Consider the following 21,481-nt stretch of genomic DNA (forward strand, 5'->3'; position numbering starts at 1 on the left):
AGCAGCTCCTCCACTTTCTCCACCATCTTAAGTTGAATGAACAATCCTACAACCATCTCTGCCGTCTCTTCGTTAATCTTCAATCTGGCATCTAATACTCTCTTCAAAAAGTCTATAACTGAATTATAGTAGATTTTGCACGGAAAAATATATTTTGAAAAACATGAATATTGATATTTTGTTGTTAACGTGCGAGAAATAAAAGAAAAATTAACAAAAACAAAAAATAAAAAATAAAAAAATTGAAAAGGGAGATCGGTATGATGCTAGCGATTTGTGAAATACAAACGGTAGTGAAGTACCGATTGTATCATTTTCTATCTTTTTCTTCTTATTTTCTTTTTCCATTGATTTTTTTTCTTCTTACCTTACTTTATTTAGATTCAAATACTTTCAGATTTATATTTATATCTTTATTTTTGAGTGTTTTGACATGAATTATTATCCTAGTTTTATTTATTTAATATCCCTTCGGTGTCATTGAGATAAGAGATGTCGTTTCTAGTTTATCTCTTTTTATTTCTATATATGTAGAAAGTTGAAAAATCATCATAAACAAACCAATATTTTATTATTATCTGAAATGAAAAAATAATAATATTAATACAAATTGCCTGAGTCATTTAGTGTAGAGGATTTGGGCAGTTTTTATTTATTAAAAGCAGTTACGGTTATAGGATTGAGTTACCTAGCTAATATACCCTTTGTTTTTTTGTTACTGTTCACATAGAGGGATTGGGCAGTTAATGTTTCCATGGCAGTACCATTATAAATGAGGACCTCGTCGTTTTAGGTCCGATGACTATTTTCATTGACGTATTTTACCTCGAGTTTTAACGTAACATTCTCAATATTGTTCATTTTTAACGAAAATCATATTTTTACCTCTCTTTGATACTATTCACTACACCTTTATTTGTCATTTTTTATTAAAACTAAATATTTTTTGAACTTTCGTTAGTCTTCCTCAATAAACTAGTAAAAATGCAAGGTGGACCGTCTGACATGTGTACGAGGCAAACAGGCGATCAAACCTGTAAGGCGTACAAAAGCTAACCAACGGGATCCTCCGAAGGGGTTTCACTGCAGACCGAAATAATTTTGCAATTCAAAAATGTATCATATACATTATTGGTACTTATTTTCACTTGTAAGTAAGAGATTTTAAGTTATTACTAGCCCATTGTAAAACTTAAATCATCCTCTCCTGGGCTTTCCCTTAGTGTAAATAGTACTGTATGTTAAAAAATAAAAAATGTATCACATACACGAATTTTACACGTCTTGGTACACTCAAAACTTCACCAGAAAATTTTTTTCTGGGGGGTGGAGTTTACACACGACAAACAATCAGTTCCGGTTTTACAACAAAAGAAAAAAAAAAACATTATGAAAAGAAAAACTAACTCAACCCCTATGGAATCTCATGGAGATTGATCTACAGCTACAAAATCATACTTTCGCAGCCTTCCCGTCGTCTCCGGAGGAAACTAATCGAAGGGACTCACTCTATTTTCTGCTGATGTCAACTTAAATGATCATGGCATGCCGAATTTGGACAGGGCAGACTGGAAGACGGATGAAAAGGGCCGAGTTGCACTTTGGTCATCGGCTTTAATCTTTATCTGAGCTTTGGCGGATGATGTGTTGACTACACACTCTACCAAAAATGTTGAAGATTCTTCTGCCTTCTGTGCGAAGAAGAAAAACTTGAAGTTGGGGGATTGGCCGCCGGATGCAATGCAGTGGATGGCTTGGCCTTGCATATGCCGTAGGAGTGCTTGAGGCGTTGTCAATGCTGCAACTCCTTGAGGGTTCATAGAATACTCCTACTCGAAATTAGAAGCAATTTGTAAGAAAGATATACATAAAAAACCGACCAAAATATAAACAGTATAAACATTATGCAGAAAAATATATATTTCAAGGTATACCTGTGATAAAGATATTGGCAATTGGCGCCACTTCTGCTGGAAAGAGGTTGGATCCAAAACAGCTTTCGGATTAAGCTTCAACGGAGGAGGTGAAGGTGCAGGCGCAGGTGCAACAGCTAGTCCCAAGCCAAGCAGATCATCAATTGCAAAGCTAGACTGCGGAGCATTTCCCGACACACTAGGGTTTGAAATTACCAACTCCGACAGTTGAGAAGTGGGAACAGACACAGATGAAGCATCATATGAAGGAGCACTATATGCAGAAGAACTGTTATTGAGACCTCTTGTTTCCTCCTTCTCTGAGGTACTTAAAAGCAGATCCTTATCATTTGCTTCGACTCTGTTTGGAACAACAGTATCCGCAGATTCTGTCCCAATAGATACATTTCCAATTTCATCTGAAAACTCAAATGGGCCTCTGTGTTCCTTATAAGTAAACATGTACGAAGGCTGCAAGCATTTCAAAATATCAGTCTTTGTCAATTGTCAGGCCTCCCTTCAACAAAGTTCTCAGTATATTGTAAACAAGCGAAAATACCGCAATCGATTAAGACAAGTAATGTATGGTTTACACTTATATTCACATATCCATTGTGTGTGCCTTGTATTTGTCTATCCAGACACCCATGAAGGGGATTGGGAGTGTTGTTTTCTTTTAATCTGAAATCATTTAGAAGGGAGGAGAATTATTATTACCTTCTGATATACCACGGATAAACTGTTAAATTCGTCGAAAATCCGATCTTTGATTTCACTGCTCTGGGTATCAGCAAAGACAGAAACAGCTTGCTTTGGAGGGTTCACCACTTGTTCTGCTACACTTATTTTATATTGCAAAAGCCTGTAGTAGAATAAGGCTCTATCATGAACATCCTGCAACCAACTGAAAGTTTACTGAACATTCCAATGAAATATGACAAAATTCTCACCAACAGAAATTAATGCACGAATAGAATATTTTAAAGGTAATCATATATAACAACATCAAACACAACAACATGCACCTGATGAAAATCAGCAAGACCTGCAGCCAGTGCAGCTCCCAGGGATTTCTGAGTCTCAGGTGGCCTCTTAAAAAAACACTTCATTACTGCTGTTAGTAGATGTAAGCGAACCTGTGTAATGGAATTGTCCCATCACTCAATAGTATATAAGTAATTAATAACACAACCGTAGTTTTAATTCATGAATTTGTACCATTAGAGGTTCAAAAGTATATCTGTAGCTGTAAAATGCTAGAATATAATGACCACAAAGATCCTACACAATCCCCACACTAAGTACACACACAAATACTAGACCCCTGGTTTGTTACTAATTTCCGAGCACTAAAATTGAAACCACATTGGCCGATCAAATTGAGACTGCAAGTCTGCAACACAGTACTTTATTCTTTTCACAAATAAAAACTACATTCTCCGAGTTATTTCAAGAGGCCAACCAGAAAATGGATCCTCATCAAAACTAAGTAATATACACTTCACCTAAAAGAAATAATAATTTCATATCTTTCTGTTTACTACATGATGTGAAAACATTGACAAATAAACCAGGGCTCATTAAGATAGAACAGAAAATGCAACTTAATAACTTACCTCAGCGGAATGCTCATCTTCCCAATTTTCAATCAAACCCTCTAAAATATAAGGTGCATCATGCATTTCCTGAGAATACTCCCCCAGCATCCATATAAGAGCTGCCTTGGCCTTGGGTTCTTGAACATTTTTGCTGCTAATGTTCCCAACAACCGCAATACAATCCTGACTCCATTGTGGATATTTCCTCAGCAGATCTTTTACAAGAACCTGCATAAAAAAACTCCAAACTTGAGTCAACCTGACTAGCTATCGAGTATATAAAAGTAACATGATCGTTATTTTGCTTTTATTTTCTGTTTACCCTCATTTGTTTTTAACTGACCTATAGCCATGTAACATATCATTCCCAGGAAGGAACCACAGTAAGCTGGTATGCTTAGAATTACCATTATAAGTATTTAACAGAATCAAACATGATTATTTACCAGAGCTTCAGCAGTTACATAGTCCTTTTCCATCTCCAGAAATTGAAGAAGCCGATCCACAATTGCATTCACATCATACTGTTGTAGAGCTATTTTCCCAACTGCACGGATTGACTCTCTTGCAATGGGAATATCAACATTTGCAGCATATTCACATAATTCCGTCACTGAAATGGAATCAAGCTCATGCATCAGTCATACTTGAAAGCTAACAAGAAAAACAGCACCGGAGACCACTGACCAAAGAAAGGGTCATCTTAAAGAACACAATAATACACACACATGCACATTATTGCTCAAGAATCTGTAATGAATTTCAGGTGGTGTTTTCTTACCAATTTCATAAGTGTTACTCTCATTTGCCACCGCAGTCAACATCTCAAGCTTCAACTTTTTAACATAAGATGGCTCATTGTACTGGCAATAAAAATGTTTATAGTCTGAAGAAAATATGAAAGGTGCACGCATCACCAAAAGATGCAGATGACTTAGAACTGCATAAGATTGCTCTGGACTTCCTGAACTCACTAAGGTCAGGAGAGGAGCTTTAATGCGTTCATATACCTAACAAATAAAAAGAGGCAAAATAAGTTTTAACTAGAGAAGTTATTCGCATAAAATAGCAAGAATAGTACACGATGGTGCAACATGGAACATCGGCATAAAAGTCACAACCATCAGATCCTAAAATGTTATTTCTTTTCCAAACTAGATCACTCTGTATACCATATGGAGTATTTTCCAACCAATTAATATAAAAGGCATGACTAGCAGCCAAAAGTTCTTCTATACTGCTATATATATAGTAGCCCCTATATGATTATGCAACTACAAGAGGTTACCTTTTGTAACATTAAAACAGCTATATTTCTTCCTAATTTTTGAGTTGCAAAAATATAGGTTTAAATGGAATTGAATTTCTTTATGTTTACCTGCTGATGTACATCAGTCATTGACAGAGTCAACTGAAGAAATACTTTAGTGGTTGCTAGGACAACAGCACCATTTGCATGCTGAAGTCTATCCTCGAGCAGATTCATGACATCAAATATCTCATTGGGATCTGCAGGTACATATTTAGCTACCAACTCAAGTACCAGACATTGGGCCCATTCACTAAATTCCCTAATCCTGCAAAAGAGAACATGTGCCAAACTCAACTGCTGTTTTTTCGTCATTGGTTAAATTAAATGGAATTGCTGATATTGAATCATTTTGAACAATTAAAAATTGTTCCCGGGTGAGAAAGTCGTCATATTACTTGGCTCTCTACTTATGTGCTATGTGGACGATTCATCATTGGATATATTATATTCACTATACCAACATGATGCAGAACCCATATGGAAAAGAGGAAAGAGAGGGAGAGAGATAAACTACCGGTTCAAAAGATAGTATATGACTGGCTTGCTAAGCAAAATTTCTCTCTCCCTGGATACTTCTTCAGATGCGCTTCCTCCTAAGCTCCAAATCTCTTGTAGGGCAGACAAACAATTTGCAACCACCTGACAATATAAGAATATGAGAATCTCCTAACTAAAAAAAACGGTCGAAACTTCCTGAATCATCTGTAAAGTTCAATATAACATGGTGGAAAAGTATAAATCAGATAAGTGATTATTTGACTATCATATCTATAGCATTGAACTTTGTTCTTCACCCGATGATTTATCCTTTTAACAATAAAGAGTGAAATACATTTTTAAGAAAATATCAAAATCAGCAAATCTTAATATATAAAAAGCAGAAAACAGGGAGACTGGTGTCAAGTTACTTTATAGTTGACCGAGCAAAGAGTATAACTGGTAAAAGGGACGCCTCAGCATAATAGTTTCAAAATCAATAGTTAAAATTGTCAAAGCATCCTTAAGCAAGGCATTGTGAGATAACTGAAATTGCCTTACCTGAGTATCTCGGTCATTAAGCAACAAATGCTTAAGCGTTGTTGGAAAATCTGCATCAACACAAGTTGAGGCCGATATATGATACAACTTCAGAACCCCCATAACTGCTATCATCCTCACATAACTATTATTGTCCTTCAACCCTGCACCTAAAGGCCCCACCAAATACTCTACAAGGTTTGTCACTCGTAGCGAACACAAGCTCCTCAATGCAAGCCCTCGGATCATTGGGTCCTCATCCTTGCAATCTCTTTGAAGAAAATTGATCGTCAAAAGTGCAAGGTCCGGATTGACCTTTGCATAATTCCCGACATAAAGGTAACACATTTTCTTCAAAACTATATCCGATGTGGCTGAGCACATCACCATCTCCCCAAAAACAGACGAGACATCAATGCCAATTGTCATGTAAGAGATAACCTTCTTGAAAAGCTCCCGCTTTGAATCATCAACTCCCGGAGCTCGGCTGCCGGCAAGATTCCGGAGCTGCGTTTTCACATCGGCAACTTCACCTTTTCTGCTCGGAAAGTAAGTTTTGAGTACCGATTCAAAGTAATTGAATTGTTAATGAGAGAGTAAACCGTGACACAAATGATTCTGAGCAAATGCTGAAACAATTGGGGTAAGATCTACCATCTAGTTCAAATTAAATCTGCCAAATTATGTCGAAAAACAAGAACTTGAATTTAAATTCACCTGGGCTCCGTTTCTTATCCGATTAGAAAACTCTTTCCTCAGTAACTGAATTACTAAAAAGACTGATAATTCACATGCGGAAAATCAATGCATGCAGGAAACGAGATGGAGTGATCTCTGAATCGGAACAACATGCATTGTTCGAATTGCACCCAAAACTAATCGAAATTTCTTATATTGTTTGCCAATTGTCTATCACAAAATTTTCTCAGGAACCAAACAAGTGATCAGCGTTGGAGACTAGGGTTAAGAGAGAGAGGGAGAATCTGGACTTACCCGGCAGGCTGAGACGGCGAGGAAGATCGCTGAGACTGCGCCGGAGGAGCCATGATCAATCGGAAGTGAACTCGGAGATCTAACCGAGGTCGAAAAGTTTGCCACTGAATCTAAGAAATCAAGTTGAAAAACTTTAAAGAGAAGCATCCAAGCCTTCCATTTTGGAGAGAGAAACTAGTCGAAACGATGATGTTGATGTGGCTGAACCGGTTGGTTGTCTCTTGTCTGAAAGAGCAAGTCCACCCCAAAGGGGTAGACCGGCTCAAAGTGTGAAAAATGGACCGTCGCTCCCCAAAAACACTCCACCCCAGCCTAAAGCCCAAGCCAGGTCATAGGCCGGTCTAAAATGTGCTGAGCAATCAATTGGCCTATGTGATGTCATACTTACATCAGCGTGACATCATAGCGCACTTATATTTTTTTCGCATCAGGCGCGTGGGAAACATGCGCGTGTAGGGGCGCATTCTTGACAGACAATAGACGGTTGGGCCCCGTTTTAGCGCACCAATTTGGATCCTTGAGTGGCCACGTGGCTTGTTATGGACCGTTGGATTTCCAACGACTAGTTTTCTGGACAGTTGGATTTCCAACGGTCAAAAAAATTTGAAATTCGAACCCAACGGCTAGATGACGTGGTGCGTTCTGGGCTGTTAGATTTAAATCTTTTGCAAATCCAACGGTCCACATTAATTTACTTAATAAAAATACAAGAAAACTTAAAACAAATATTATTTTTCTTATAAATACCAACCATCATCTTCCACCTTACACCACATTTCAATATTTTCAGATAATAGTACTTTTGGATAATGACACGTGGCGTGACAAGATTGATTAAAAATCCTATCCGAAATTAAAACTAAATTTATTATTTATTATTTTATAAAAAATTGATAATATTTTAAATAGGCTGGATGCCAGCGCATTTTGTAAAGATGAAGAAACATTTGGTCAATTTACTGTTTATGAGGTATATCACTGTTCATTAAGTAGATTAAATAGGCTGAGTACCAAGACATTTTTTAGAGGTGGACTTGTTCTAAATTCTCCCCACTTCGGTGCTCCACAGTAACAATGGGGCTCGACTGTTCGAGGTCCAGAAAGCAATCAACAAACGTACAAAATAATTCGTTTCAATGGGCATTGGCCCGGAAAGCCCAGAAATCACCTAAAACGCACCATTTCTCGTCAGTCCCCCACGCCTCCAAGATTTTTCCCTCATCACTTCCCACCACCAAAAAACCCCACCAGAACACAGCAGAGCTCAGCAGCTGCTCCCATGGCTGCTCCCAAATCATAGACAAAAAATCAATATACAAAAAATCTACAGATATGGTTCTGCTTCACCTTCCAAGAACCCATATATCTCTCTACACCCATTTCTCCCTCTTCGCAAAACCCAAAACCCCAACCTTCGCCACCGCCACAACTCTCCCCCCAGTCCTCACCTCCGCCCTCTTCTCCGCCCCCAAATCCACCCTCTCAGCCTCCGAACCCATACCCATTTCCCAAATCCCGGAACCCCAAATCGAAACCCCTCAGGAATTCGAAACCCACATCGAAATCCCGCTCGAGAAGCTCTTCGTGCCGCCGGAAACTGAGGTCTCGTATACCAACACCGGTGCTCTGAGCACCAGAATCTTGAAAGGGTCCAATATTCTGCTCAGCAAGTACGCCAGGAACGCTCAGGTGGACCAGGCCGAGTTCGTGAAGAGCAGTGTGAGGACTGAGGATTGCCCCTCTGATGGTCTCCCGGAGTTTGCTCTCGTGGGTCGGTCCAATGTCGGCAAGTCCTCGCTGCTCAACTCGCTTGTGCGGCGGAAGCGGCTCGCTTTGACGTCCAAGAAACCTGGTCAGTAATTGGTACTGTAAATTCCATCAGTCAACTTTCATTGCTTGGTATTGTCAGAATTACTTATTGGCTATTTGGGAAGAAACTCAACAAAAGTTAGTATTGATTTGGTGGTTTGATGAAGGTTTTTCCATAAATTCAACATTTTTAAGGATAATTTGTGGCTTTGTTTTAGCATGTAGAGTTTGAGGCACCCTGATGAATGACATTGTGGCATTTTGGTCTGTAGACTGACCATGCATTCTGGCATCTTAATTCGAACTCGTTCATTTTTTTTCCTGCAGGGAAAACACAATGTATCAATCATTTTCGGATCAATGATAGCTGGTTCCTGGTGGATTTGCCCGGCTACGGGTATGGTTGAAAGATATGTATATTTGATTTCTACGGTTTTTTTGTTCATATAGAACGCGTGAAGATACTAATCTGAAATTTTGAATGGTTGCCGTGATGAAAAGTTCAAGTTTCCGAGAGCTTAGAGGGAGCGCATTACTTATTGGCTTTAGTTTCTTTACAGTTTGCATTATGCTAGGATTCGGAGTCCTGCTAAATATGAACAAGAGATTGCTGATTTCTCCCTCGTTATGCAAGTTTTAAACTGATAGTCTTTTATTACCTCTGTGCGTTGCGTAACCTGACAGGTACGCTGCTGCACCACAGGATCTTAGAACCGATTGGGTGAAGTTTACTAAAGACTACTTCCTGAATAGGTCGACATTAGTTTCGGTTTTCCTTCTCATTGATGCCAGCATTCCTGCCAAAAAAATTGATCTGGAATACGCTAGTTGGCTGGGCCAGAATCAGGTAGTACCCTTTCGTTGCATTTATGCCATGAGTATTGGCAGATATGGTGAACAAAATGTCTCAAATCGAATAATGTTAGCTTTCCGGGGGAATTTATGGGTACTAGAGGTTTTGACACACTTTATTAGCGGTTACACTTGTTTATTTTCTCCTCTGAATGATGAACCACCCACGGTTGCTTTCTTTCGAGTTTGTGTTCTAAACATAATTAGCGGAAAACAAAATGGAAACTTTCTTGAACATGCTTCCCTTTGTAACAAATACCAGTTTTGAAAGTGAATGATGCGCAGAGGTAACTAACTATCTGCCCATTCAGATTCCTATGACTCTGATATTCACCAAATGTGACAAGCGGAAAAAGAAGAGGCATGGAGGGAAGAAAGCTGAAGAGAATGTGCAGGATTTTCAGGAGTTAATAAGCGGCTTCTTCAAGACAGTGCCTCCGTGGATTATGACGAGCAGCCTGACCAATCAGGGTCGTGATGAGATGTTACTGCATATGGCTCAGCTGCGGAACTACTGGCTGAAGCACTAGGAAAACCAAAAACCTGATCACGTCTTCCCAATCTCAAGTAGGTATGCTGTCTAAATTGTTCAAGATACATCCAAGTACAAGAAGCTGAGATGAAATCACAACGTCACACGAAGTATTTTATCCCCAAGGGCTCTATAATCTGCATCTGAATATGATGTTAAACTTGGCAGCAATACATTGAGGAAAAGGAGAGCCAATGAGCTTACTGTGGCAAAAAGCTAATAGCTCAATTTTGTCCTTCGTGTTACTGTTTTAATCTAGTGTAAATGTGTTTAAATCTTTATTTAAAGTTCAGGGAATCATAATCTTTACATTTCAACTTTGTGCTCTTTTGTTCTTCCTTCCTGTGCCAAGTTGTTTAGGATTGTAAATTTTCTTTTTTGGTCCGAGTTTTAACCCAAGACCTTGGGTGCAAGAGCTTGAACCCAAAACCTCAGGTGCAGGGGTTGGAACTCAAGAGCTAGGGTGCATGAGTTCGAACTCAAGACATCAGGTGTATGAGTTTCAAGCCAAGCCCTCGGGTGAAAGCATGAACCTAACTTCAGATGCAAAGTGGTCATAATCGCTAACCTACAAGCACATTACCATCCAAGTTATGAGTGCAGTCTAGTAATTCCGATTCATCATCAAAATAGAAGCAACGTCGATCCTAAGAAGATACGCTGAAGCTAAAGACATGCTAGAAAACTCGCTGATCAACCCGACAAGCAAAATAAAGGGCAAACATAATTGTAATTGAGAGTAATTTTCATTTATATCAAAATGCAGCTGCAAATGGAGAGAGTCTAAACCATAACCAACTCCTCTAATAACACAATAAGCAATTAACATCCGTTAAACAATGATCCAAAACTTGTTCAAGTGAAAATTCAAAACTATCAAGACAAACAAAACAAAAACCAAATCGAAAACAAAACAGAGTTTGAGTTCAGTGGGCTTTGAAAACTTATGAGGAAGCAGCAGCGGCACCCTTTCGCCTCGGAGCAGCTTGAGTACCTTCCAGGAAGCCGCTCTTGAACCTCCTCGGCACATTCCTCAGGTACCTCATCCGCCCGGTTCCCGTCGTCTTTCGGCGCAGCGCCTTCTCACTCCAGTTGTCTGAAACCAAACCCACACAGTTCATCAAAATCCGAAAATTACATAATTAATTCAGGAAAAAAAAAAAAAAAAAAAAACAGTACAAGGAAAAGAGAAGTGGTTACATTTCCTGAGGCGGGCAGCAGGGTAGGCGCAGGCGGAGCAGCGGCTCTTCTGAAGGTGAAAACTGCGGCGGCCGCACCGCACACAGAGTGTGTGCGTCTTGTTCCTCCTCTTTCCGAAACTTCCTGTTCCTTTGCCCTAATTCATATTCCCAAATTCAAACCATTTGAATCATATATCTAAGTTAAATTGCTATCGAAGCTAGAAAACCAGAGAATGAGAGATCGAGAGAGAGTACCATTTCGTTGGCTGCAGAGAGAAACCCTAGATTTCAGAGGAGTTGCAGGAAATTTCTCGCGGACGAAGATTCAGTGAGTTATATTATCGTCGTCATCGACTAGATTAGGGTTTCATTTCGAATGTTGGGCCTCAAATGGACTGGAAATGGAGGCCCAATAATAATCACAGGCTTGCCATTCAATGAGCCCGTTAGTCTGTCGACTGTTTATGTTAAGTATACAAAATTGTAAGAACTTAGCGTCTGCGGGGATAGCTCAGTTGGGAGAGCGTCAGACTGAAGATCTGAAGGTCAGGTGTTCGATCCACCTTCACCGCAAATTTATTTTTCATTGTTCAATCTAATAATATAATTTTCTACAAATTTATTTTTTGGTTCATTTGAAAAGAAAATAAAACTTTTATAACCACAGTATGGACTGAGCTTAACAACTCAAAAGTGGTCCAATGTGAAAAAATGTTGTCTATGTTTTCTACAAAAAAATAAAAAATCTACATGATTTGAACTCAATAACAAAAAGAATATTAATTAAGTGTTACTTTTAAGCATGTACATAAGTGATTCAATTTGCTCCGTTCTGAAGTCCTTGTCCATGCCTACATGCTTTGAACTCAATAACAAACGGAGATTAAGTGCCACATGTAAGTATGTACACAAATGACTTAATCCGCTCCGTTCTAAAGTTTTTGTCCATATCTGACTATATATGGCAACAAGCATCGTAATGATAATTAAACTTCTTAATCTCACAACTATATATAACTACAATGATATGGTGTGTATATATATCGTATCAAACACATACATTATACGTGGAAGATATATATTAATTTTCATAATGTTTCCACTAAGAACAAACATGAACAATGTTGATAGGGCAGTAAGTGGGACACACCAAGACATCGAAACATCAACAATTCAAATTCGTTTTTTCAAAGTAAATTATCGAATTTGTTGAACTGGCGCAATCTTTCTCTTGTCTGGGTTTATTTTTTTACTATTTTTGGTGACAGACATTCCCAGAGGAATAATACTACTAATCATGATTAGAGTGAGCCCCAATATCGTCGATTTGGGAGTGTCTGATTGGTGAACATTTCCGTTGACTAATGACTTACTGTCATCTGATCATGCTACCGACTTTGTGCATGCCAGTCCATTTATAAATTTAGGGTTGGAAATGGTCCATCCCATGCATATCAGTACAAATCAAACCGTTAGGGATAATCAATTTCTTGGACCACAAGAAATTAAGGCATTTTTAAGCCCACTAATTGATGGTCCTTAGTGGTGGCCATGTGAATTGAATCATATATGTGTATTTCGTACGTCCTAAATTGCCCTATCATTGAGCTTGTGGATGATATACATAACTTACAAAGGACCACTTTGTGTTTTTAAGCCAAGTGCATTTGCTTAAAGATGCTTTAATTTGTGTTGTTGATTTGCCTAAGTACGTAATTAGCTTTTTAAGATGGTTCTTAAAACCTAATTGCCTTATTTCGTTCTTTACCAAATTTCTAATCGTACCCGTAATGTCATAGTCTTCTTTCTTTGTTTCTTTTTATCTCTTATAAGGTCATTTATGTTCCATCTTTCGTATTCAGTAATTCAAATTTCATTACAATTAAATAAGCAGAACGATGTATTCTTACAAAGAAGAAAGAAACGTATTTTTTTTGTATCAATAAAGGTTAAGGGGATTTAAACTTGGGACTTCTTCTACCATTGAGAAGTGAGGAATAAAGAAGAACACTTTACTAATCTTACAAAGAATAATAAGTTAATAACACTAGTCATGTTACACTATTCACTTCTTAAACTAAAGACGACAATTATACCAATAGCTAGTTGACGAAGTGAAAGTAAGCTGAAAGATTGAGTGAGTGACCAATAATTAGTTAAAAAAGTTTAGTGAGGAATATAGGGAGAAAAAAAAAAAAACCTTGTGTTATTAACTTATATTCATAATTTCATACAGGGTAACTTGATTCGTACGTGTCATCTATTTGGACTTGTTTTATAATAAATCAATACGTTTTCAATGAGTATATATTGCATATTGCAATGTGTCTATTTTAGCCAAAGATTAATAAAAGCAATTTTGATAATTTGGGAGTGTTCTTAACCCTAATTGAAATATTCATACAGCAGTTGTTGTGTCTGAACTTATATAAATTGGCACTAGATTTATTTTTGTTTTATTTGTAATCCATGGATTAATCATATATAGCATTGAGATACAAAAGAAGCTAGCTCATTTTATTAGGTTGGTGGACATGGGCATAGTTTGTGGCCTGAGCTAAAGGATCATCATAGACATAAATGAGATGTGGAGAATGAAGTGTCCTTGTGTGAAGCAGAGCATATATAATTAAGATTCGATTTGTGGTTGCTTCATCAAGGCAATTCGGTCGGAACAAATCCTTCCATGCATATTGATCTTGTAATCATCATGAATTGTCAAACTCAACTCATGCATTCTCCCATAACATCGTACCACCATAGGTTATTCCCAAGCAAATTGCAACACAATAAAACATGCAAACAGGAACAAAAAAAAACCCCATGAATTTGAGTTTGGCTTTTTCAAGGTAGATAATTTGTAAGGCTATACATGTAGGCATAACTTTTGTATTGTTTAGTAGCAATATATGAAACTAGCACACGATTATTTTATGTTAACAGATAATCTAAAACCATATTTACCCTTGAAGTTTATGAATGAGATCCAAATTAAAAATTTATTGGCTACAATACTTATATGCATTTAATACAATAACCATATTGACTGTCTGATGATGATTGTGTAAAATACATATATTCACATGAATTACATCTTAATGTCAGATGATTATTGTATGAAATATATATATATATATATATATATATACAAGTATTTAAGCTAATCCCCAAGAATGTGTTGGCATGGTTGAAATTCACGTATTAAAAAAAATAAAAAATAAAAAAAATCACAACTTTGTTTAACAAAATGGGTACAAGCTACTGGACCAAGTGAACATTATAAACAATAACTAACCAGGTAATGCTAGAGGTACTAAATTTGTTGACAATAGTTTGTAAACTAAATGACATGGAAGTTGATGGTTGAATTATTACTTATTGTTGGTTAACGTGTTTATTTTTTATTTGTGACACATTATTTAATTTGCAAATTTAGTTTATCTAGTATTACTCTAACCACAATCGTGACTTTTTCTCACGTGCTCTTTGTTGACAGACATGCACATTAATTTGGATTTTGAACCACTCCATCCTACAATTTGAGTTAAGTTTTATAGGTAACTTTAAGTAACTGTAATTAGTTGGATGGATAAAACAGATCAAATATGTTGACAATTTAGTTGGGATTCCTTGACATGAGTCAAAATAGATCAAATATATCTTTCTAGATAATGATGAAAGAATTCAGTTACAGTCATGAGAGAATTTAGTCAAGGGCTTATTAACAGTCTGGTTATTGGGATCTCGAGTTTTTTGGATCAGATTTATTAACAATTGTCTGTTATTGACATGTGTTATTCATATACGAGGACGATTGATAATAGCATATTCTCCGTTATATGATGAATATGGCCACATATTTTGGGATATGATTTAGACTCTTCAACTCTAACAGTTATGTTGGTCGATTCTAATTTTACCCAAGTTCACCGGGATTCTAGTGACCTGAGTTTGTAATGCTTAATTACTGTTTGTATTCATCAATCATAGTATAACTAACACCTCCCCTTTTTTCTCTAATTTTTTTTTTAAATGATAGAAAATTTCATTAAATCTGAATGGAAACATTTACATATATAAAGGCTAAAATATTAAACAACCAATCCAACTTAAAACAATCTCATCTATAAAGGTCACATTCCCTTGAAACAGAAGAAGCCACTAAATGCGGAGTATGATGAGATTTTGGTTCGCTTTTGATCATTTGAGAAGATGTGGAGTGATTGATAGTTGTTCTTTGTTTGTCTTTCAAATGTGAGAAAATGACATATGCATGCCTACTAGTATAAAGCAAATTTTAATTACTCTCATAATAGGATAAAGCTTAGTAAGTGAGGATTAGCTAGCTAGCTATATATAGTGCTCCTTTAGGAAAAACATGATCAAAATATTTTAATCACGTTGACTAATAATTGTTAGCACTATATACACACACACACACACACACACTATATTTGATGAAGCAAATATTTCATGATTTCATGTAAATATTTGATCCAAGTGCTATGATTAAAACGTGGGTTCTCGATCACTTTCTGTACTGATGATCATATTTTATGTATCCTGGATTGAAGAAGTGGTGGTCCAATCTTCTACTTGGGAGTGAAATCATTTTGACAGCGAAATTTGCATGCCAGCAGTAATAAAAATCTGCAAAAGGTTTGGTGTATAATCTTTATCCATGTCAAGTTGGAAAATGAAAATAGTAGGGTAAAAGTTTGAAGTCAGTTCATATGATTTTCATTATTCTCAGTAGATCAAGTCAATTTTTCTATTGAAGTTGTCTGAAGACACTACACCCCTCAAAAAAAATCCAGAAAGAAGAAATACAAAAACCCTAGCTCGATAGAGAGAAAGAATAACCGCACACACAACCCTAGCTACGTCAATGTCAATACTAATCTCTCAATTGTCTCTCATCCCAACCCCATTGGAAATAGAGGCAAAAACCACAATCATTTGCATACACTTGATGAAAAATAATACCAAATCCTACCCTTTAATCTCTCCCACTGATCTCTCTGCCTCTATAAAAAAAGTCATACCTAATTAGAGATCAATAATAATGTACAAGTGTACATGCTAGTAGTTGATGAGGTCCACCCTGCAAAACCGATACCACACACAATGCTTCTTTCTCTCTCAAAGTTCCTCTTTCCCAATCCCCTGCAGCTAGCTTCTTGTCAATTTCAAAAGTAAAGGGGATCGTAGACCAAATTCTCTCCCTTTCAACCTTTTCTTTTTCTTAGGGGTTTTCATTTTTCTTTTTCTCAACTGGAAGAGCACACACTTTACTTTTGGGAAATGATTTATGCCCACCATTTTCACTTCATGCACGCCCCTTTCTTTTTTAGCCATTGAATTGAACAAAGCAAATATAACCACGGACGGAAATTAAGAGGGAGTGTGCATCAATCACTACTTTCTTTTTTTGCACATGGTGCCAACCATAAAAAATCCTCCAAGAGGCGATCCTTTGGTAAAAATTTTCCTGGCCAACCCAAATCTCTCTCTCTCTCTCTCTCTCTCTCTCTCTCTCTCCCCAGCTGCCTTCTCATTGTTATTAGCTCATCAAATCAAAATCATCATAATGATGGTGGTGATGATGATGATAGTGGGAAAAGTGAGGCTTTAAAGGGAGTACAATGCTTTGCCTCAGCTTTCCAACACCGTTCAATATCTTCAGCAATTCTTTGGGCATCCATTGAGGCACCAAGTAGTCCACGTTTGGTAAACCCCACTGCGTATAACCCACACTCACCTTTCCAACCATTTGGAAATGGCGTTCTAGGCAACCCATCTTCCTTTGAAAACATATCACTCTCCTGCAATAACATATATATAAATATTAGGGTATATGCTAAACTTTTATTCCCTATACATAATAATTAGGGTAAAATTTTCTTTATAGACTTCCGTTTGTTAGACAAACGCTTTGTACATATATATTGTCAAATTTATATGTGCATGACACATTCATGCAAGAATCAATATAATCAATATTAAAGTAAGAATTGAGTTGGTACCTTTAGCCAAATGGGCACATTGCTTCTGTAACCTGTTGCTAAGACAATGGCATCAAATTTCTCCGTTCGTCCATCAATGAATTCTATAGCGTGAGGTTTTAACCTCTTGATGGCTGGACATACCTACAATATCACATAATATAACAAGTCAGAAAATAAGGAAAGTGAACTATGTGTCGACATTTATATGTATAATAAAAAGCAAAAGAAGCTAGACATATAACATTTTGATAGTAAACAAGATTCTAAGAGCTCTATACATATTTTGTTCCAGTTATGGGGAAAATATTTATTATTAAACACGTTTAAAATGGTTCCATGTAACGTCAAATCACCATAATATGCTAAACTGTCTGATAAGAAAAACTAAATTTAATTGTTCGTGGGACTGCTATTACATCATAAAGCATATCTAGATGTACCATCATTGGAAAAAATACTGTGTAAATAATTAAAAGCAATGGCTGGCAAATGGTAAATTAAAAGAAAAAGAGAAGATTAAAGTGAGATTGAGAAATGACTTGATGAAAAAGCTCGGTACCTCAACGTCTCCACTTTTGATCTTTGCTAGTGTACCAACGTCTAAGACAGGGGTCTTTCCAGACAAGTTCTTGAGCTCCAAGGGACCCAATTTCGGTCGGTCTAATCCGAGTCGAGAGGTATTGCCGAGAAGCAGCCGAGACGCAACCAGCAAGAACCGATCCACAAGTCGCATGGGCAGCCACTTGAGCAACCACATGGACAGCCCAAACGTGGATTTTCCAAGCATCTCTCTTGGTAAGACATGTACCTGATTAATTCAAATATAAAAACACAAAAAGATAAAATTAAAATTACACTCGAAAAAGCTCAAAAGGCACAAAAAAAAAAAAAAAAAAGAAAGGAAAAAAAAGCAATCAAACAATTAACATGGAGGTGATGTGTGAATCCCATTCCATGTTGTTTGCTAGGACTTTGCCTAGCTAACTCTAGCTAGTTAATTGCTTCATATGCCAAGGACGAAAGAATATTAAGGGCACAACTATTTCTTTATTCTGAGAAAAAAAAGGTTTGGAAGCAAGAGAGACATATGAAGCTTCTGACCAATGCTACGCATGCTTTGGTGTTCCAATAAAGTAAAAGATGAAAGGAAATTTTGTTTTGCTAAAAATAGGGTTTTATATTCATGTTTACTCAACTTTGAACAAACCATTGGAACTTGAAATGATAAGTAGTTTGAAATTGTTTGGGGGCTTTTTCTTTTTTTTTTTGGACAAAACAAAAACCAGTTAATGGCTCTAAAATAGAAAATATAGCACAGAGTACAATTTTCTCAAAAATGGTGTTTCCATTATATATAAATACATAATTTGTGTTAAAAAAATCATTCATAGTTTTATTCTTTAAGAAAAGAAATTAGGACAAACAATTGAGTGGTGAAAAAGTGAGTAAAAAACCGAAGAAACACAAATTAAAACTTGTTAAATACAAAATCAAAAACTCAAGGGCACCAAAAATCTTATAGCACTTTAATGGCATTTGTTTAGAGAGAGAGAGAGAGAGAGTTCTTACTGTATCTCTGACCACAAGAGAAGGCCTAGCATTATGATTACATAGATCCAAGCACACCTCCATGCCTGAATTTCCACAACCAACAACCAAAACTTTATTCTCTCTAAACTCTTCACCACTCTTGTACAAACTTGTGTGCCTTATAGGCCCTTTAAATTCTGTCATTCCCTCAAGCTTCGGCACCACCGCCTCTGCATTCTCACCGGTGGCGGCAATCAACCACCGGCACACATACTCCATCTCATCACCACCTTTCACTCCCGTTGTCCGCACACGCCAAAACCCGAGCGTGGGATCAAACTGGGCACTGGCCACGGTCTCATTGAACTGTGGCCTAATGTCATACTTGGTAGCATAATCTTCCAGGTATTGAATGAATTGTTGCTTTGTAGGGTAAGTTGGGAAATCATTGGGGAAAGGCATGAAGGGTAGCTCACAAAATTGCTTCGGCAAGTGAAGGCGAAGGCGGTCGTAGGTCTTGAGCTGCCATAAGGAGGCTATGCAATTGGATCTCTCCAGGATCACACTCGGTACACCTTTTAACTTGAGACATGCGGCGGTTGCAAGCCCTGATGGCCCTGCACCTACGATGACTGGCCCCGGAACACACACTACGAGTCTAGACGACGGTGATGGTGATGGCGATGGCGATGATGCTGACGAGGACGAGGACGAAGACAAGGAAGACTTGTTGCTCATTTTGTCAATGAAATAATAAGGATCATGGGATTGCTTGCCTTGTAATTCTCTTGTGTTGTAGTAGTCCATGGACATCTAAGCGACGATATGTAACAAATTAATTTAATTCAAGAACAGAAATAGTGAATTAAAAATTGAAGAAGCTAGCAGAGGAATTGTTCGTGAAGGAAAGAGCTTGGTTTGAGAGGAAAAAAATAAGTGAGAGGAAAACATTGGGAGAGGAGGTGTAGGTTTTGGGACTGTGTGAGTCTCTTAATCAGTCTAAGTTTAACTGTTTTAAGAGGGGATTAAGCTGATGGTTGGTTATGCAGAGTTAGTGGTGATCAAGGCGTTTTCTCTTTCTCTCTTATCAGGGAAAGATTAGGCTTGTGAGGGCGATTCCTTGATTTATGGAGCGGATTAAGAGGGTCTTATCTATTTGTGAGAATAAGTAATTCGTTTTTTTTTTCCTAATCCTAATTTTCTGTGTGTTGTTCAATGGGAGGGTTTAAGCGGAGGAATGAGCAAACTACGGGACTAAATCAGCATCCAAAACAAAGAGAGAGAGAGAGAGAGATGGATAGATTGATGGTGAAATGTGTATTTATATTCCTTATTGTTCTCATACAGGAATTTATAGCGGTGAAGAGATATAACGCAAGTGGGGACATGATATGAATATTAATAAAACTATTAAGCATACTTTAAAAAAAAAATATTTTCTTATAAAACAGTCACAATTCGAATCGAAATATTAACAATGAAGTTGATTATTGTTTGAACATGTAACAAATACATTTTTTAGTTTATCTGAAATTAGAGGTGTGAATGGATGTCCTTAAAGGGCGCAAATTCTTTTACATAATCCTAAAATAATGATCCATATTAGGATAAGTAGTCACTAATCTAGATGGATTTTCTTTCAGCCACTAATCTAGATGATTAAGGGATGTGAATTATTGGCATTGGAAATTGTGGATCGGACCAACTTGGTTTGGGCCTCGGGGCGGTGGAGTATGAATTGCATCCAAGATACCATTCACATTACATGGGGATACTTTAAGAGCTGTGGTTGATTTGTAATCATGGAAATTTAAAGTAGATGTACTATAAGCAAAACATGTTTTTGAAAGTAATTAAAAATCAAAAGTGTGAAAATTAATAAATTCTTGGGCTGAAGAAAAAGAAATATTTTGAATTTCTATTATAGTGCATTTGAATTACGGAGTTAGCTAGATGTTGTTTTGGTTGAAAATTACAAAGCATGCCGAATTAGAATTCTATAGAATGGATGACTCGTTTAATATATAGACACACACACACACTACATGCATATATGTATATATAAATTAGAGTTTTATTTAATTGTGAAAGTGCGGTGGGCTTGGCATTTGATTTTCAAAGGATTGGTGTCCATGAAGAACAAAACTTGGCTGCTGCTCCTACTGCTAGTCAATCACATATATATAAGTGTTCAGGTAATTGATTTTTACTGTCCATCCATAAAATTAATGTTGTAAACAACAACATGATGGTGGTGACAACAAATGTTTGAATTTTTTTTGAAACGGTCGATATTTTTCTAAAAATATCGAAAAAAATCAAAGAAAGACATGGGTAAAGTCTAAATTTCACCCTATATTAGAGAAACTCTTAATTTCAACTAAAACCGACACATTTCGTTAATATTTCCAACACATTGGTTAAATATCGACAAATTGCCATATGACATTCCCTAAAGTTTCATTTTAAATTTTCATAATTTCCATCAAAGGCAACCGCTATCGATATCGATATATCCATTAATATTTTTACAAATTTGTATATCGATACTTCTACCAATACCGATATTTTAAACACTGATAACAATAACGAGGGTGGTGCTTATGTGTCAAGGTACTGGATTTGGAAAATGGTTTAATAGAATGTAGTTAGTTGCTTTTGCTAATGCAAAATTATAATAAAAAATGTGTACAAAACTACATAAGTAAGGAATATAGACTACACAATACTGACAAT

At 36.9% G+C, this 21,481-nt stretch overlaps 4 protein-coding genes and 1 non-coding gene across 5 annotated transcripts; 2 read left to right on the forward strand and 3 right to left on the reverse strand.

The window, feature by feature from the left end:
- Window positions 1-1,219: 1,219 nt before the first annotated feature.
- On the reverse strand, window positions 1,220-7,081 carry LOC125476059 (beta-adaptin-like protein A). The gene is made up of 11 exons (XM_048581791.1): window positions 6,834-7,081; window positions 5,862-6,378; window positions 5,338-5,462; window positions 4,890-5,088; window positions 4,293-4,521; window positions 3,958-4,124; window positions 3,530-3,739; window positions 2,939-3,049; window positions 2,631-2,807; window positions 1,935-2,384; window positions 1,220-1,829 (listed from the first exon to the last, which is right to left on the reverse strand). The coding sequence occupies exons 1-11, from the start codon at window positions 6,884-6,886 to the stop codon at window positions 1,539-1,541; spliced, it is 2,529 nt and encodes an 842-aa protein (XP_048437748.1). The 5' UTR covers window positions 6,887-7,081; the 3' UTR covers window positions 1,220-1,538.
- Window positions 7,082-7,965: 884 nt separating this feature from the next.
- On the forward strand, window positions 7,966-10,343 carry LOC103957486 (GTP-binding protein At2g22870). Its single transcript, XM_009369649.3, has 4 exons — window positions 7,966-8,685; window positions 8,970-9,039; window positions 9,327-9,489; window positions 9,806-10,343. The coding sequence occupies exons 1-4, from the start codon at window positions 8,166-8,168 to the stop codon at window positions 10,022-10,024; spliced, it is 972 nt and encodes a 323-aa protein (XP_009367924.2). The 5' UTR covers window positions 7,966-8,165; the 3' UTR covers window positions 10,025-10,343.
- Window positions 10,344-10,753: 410 nt separating this feature from the next.
- LOC103931034 (60S ribosomal protein L37-3-like) lies at window positions 10,754-11,598 on the reverse strand. The gene is made up of 3 exons (XM_048581812.1): window positions 11,463-11,598; window positions 11,227-11,362; window positions 10,754-11,122 (listed from the first exon to the last, which is right to left on the reverse strand). Exons 1-3 carry the CDS (start codon window positions 11,463-11,465, stop codon window positions 10,971-10,973), a joined length of 291 nt encoding a protein of 96 aa, XP_048437769.1. The 5' UTR covers window positions 11,466-11,598; the 3' UTR covers window positions 10,754-10,970.
- A 109-nt stretch (window positions 11,599-11,707) lies between these two features.
- Window positions 11,708-11,780, forward strand: TRNAF-GAA. Its single transcript has one exon. It is a non-coding gene; the product is annotated as a tRNA-Phe (tRNA).
- Window positions 11,781-15,918: 4,138 nt separating this feature from the next.
- LOC103957487 (indole-3-pyruvate monooxygenase YUCCA6) lies at window positions 15,919-20,029 on the reverse strand. Its single transcript, XM_009369650.3, has 4 exons — window positions 18,785-20,029; window positions 17,775-18,023; window positions 17,234-17,356; window positions 15,919-17,032 (listed from the first exon to the last, which is right to left on the reverse strand). The coding sequence occupies exons 1-4, from the start codon at window positions 19,556-19,558 to the stop codon at window positions 16,793-16,795; spliced, it is 1,386 nt and encodes a 461-aa protein (XP_009367925.2). The 5' UTR covers window positions 19,559-20,029; the 3' UTR covers window positions 15,919-16,792.
- Window positions 20,030-21,481: the final 1,452 nt, after the last annotated feature.

This window comes from the organism of the source record quoted next, unplaced genomic scaffold (genome assembly GCF_019419815.1).
Source record: "Pyrus x bretschneideri cultivar Hongxiangsu unplaced genomic scaffold, Pyrus_bretschneideri_v1 Contig1, whole genome shotgun sequence".
Classification (NCBI taxonomy): domain Eukaryota; kingdom Viridiplantae; phylum Streptophyta; class Magnoliopsida; order Rosales; family Rosaceae; genus Pyrus; species Pyrus x bretschneideri.

Excerpts from the sequence above, each read along its gene's own strand:
- LOC125476059 (XM_048581791.1), bottom strand. The coding sequence starts at position 6,886 with ATGGCTCCTCCGGCGCAGTCTCAGCGATCTTCCTCGCCGTCTCAGCCT. Across the intron at positions 6,379-6,833 it reads TCGCCGTCTCAGCCTGCCGG|AAAAGGTGAAGTTGCCGATG; the intron begins GTAAGTCCAGAT and ends CTTTCCGAGCAG. Across the intron at positions 2,385-2,630 it reads TATCCGTGGTATATCAGAAG|CCTTCGTACATGTTTACTTA; the intron begins GTAATAATAATT and ends AAATGCTTGCAG.
- LOC103957486 (XM_009369649.3), top strand. The coding sequence starts at position 8,166 with ATGGTTCTGCTTCACCTTCCAAGAACCCATATATCTCTCTACACCCAT. Across the intron at positions 9,040-9,326 it reads GTGGATTTGCCCGGCTACGG|GTACGCTGCTGCACCACAGG; the intron begins GTATGGTTGAAA and ends GTAACCTGACAG. Across the intron at positions 9,490-9,805 it reads GTTGGCTGGGCCAGAATCAG|ATTCCTATGACTCTGATATT; the intron begins GTAGTACCCTTT and ends CTGCCCATTCAG.
- LOC103931034 (XM_048581812.1), bottom strand. Across the intron at positions 11,123-11,226 it reads TGCTGCCCGCCTCAGGAAAT|ACAACTGGAGTGAGAAGGCG; the intron begins GTAACCACTTCT and ends GTTTGGTTTCAG.
- LOC103957487 (XM_009369650.3), bottom strand. The coding sequence starts at position 19,558 with ATGTCCATGGACTACTACAACACAAGAGAATTACAAGGCAAGCAATCC. Across the intron at positions 17,357-17,774 it reads TCAAAAGTGGAGACGTTGAG|GTATGTCCAGCCATCAAGAG; the intron begins GTACCGAGCTTT and ends GTGATATTGTAG. Across the intron at positions 17,033-17,233 it reads ATGTGCCCATTTGGCTAAAG|GAGAGTGATATGTTTTCAAA; the intron begins GTACCAACTCAA and ends ATGTTATTGCAG.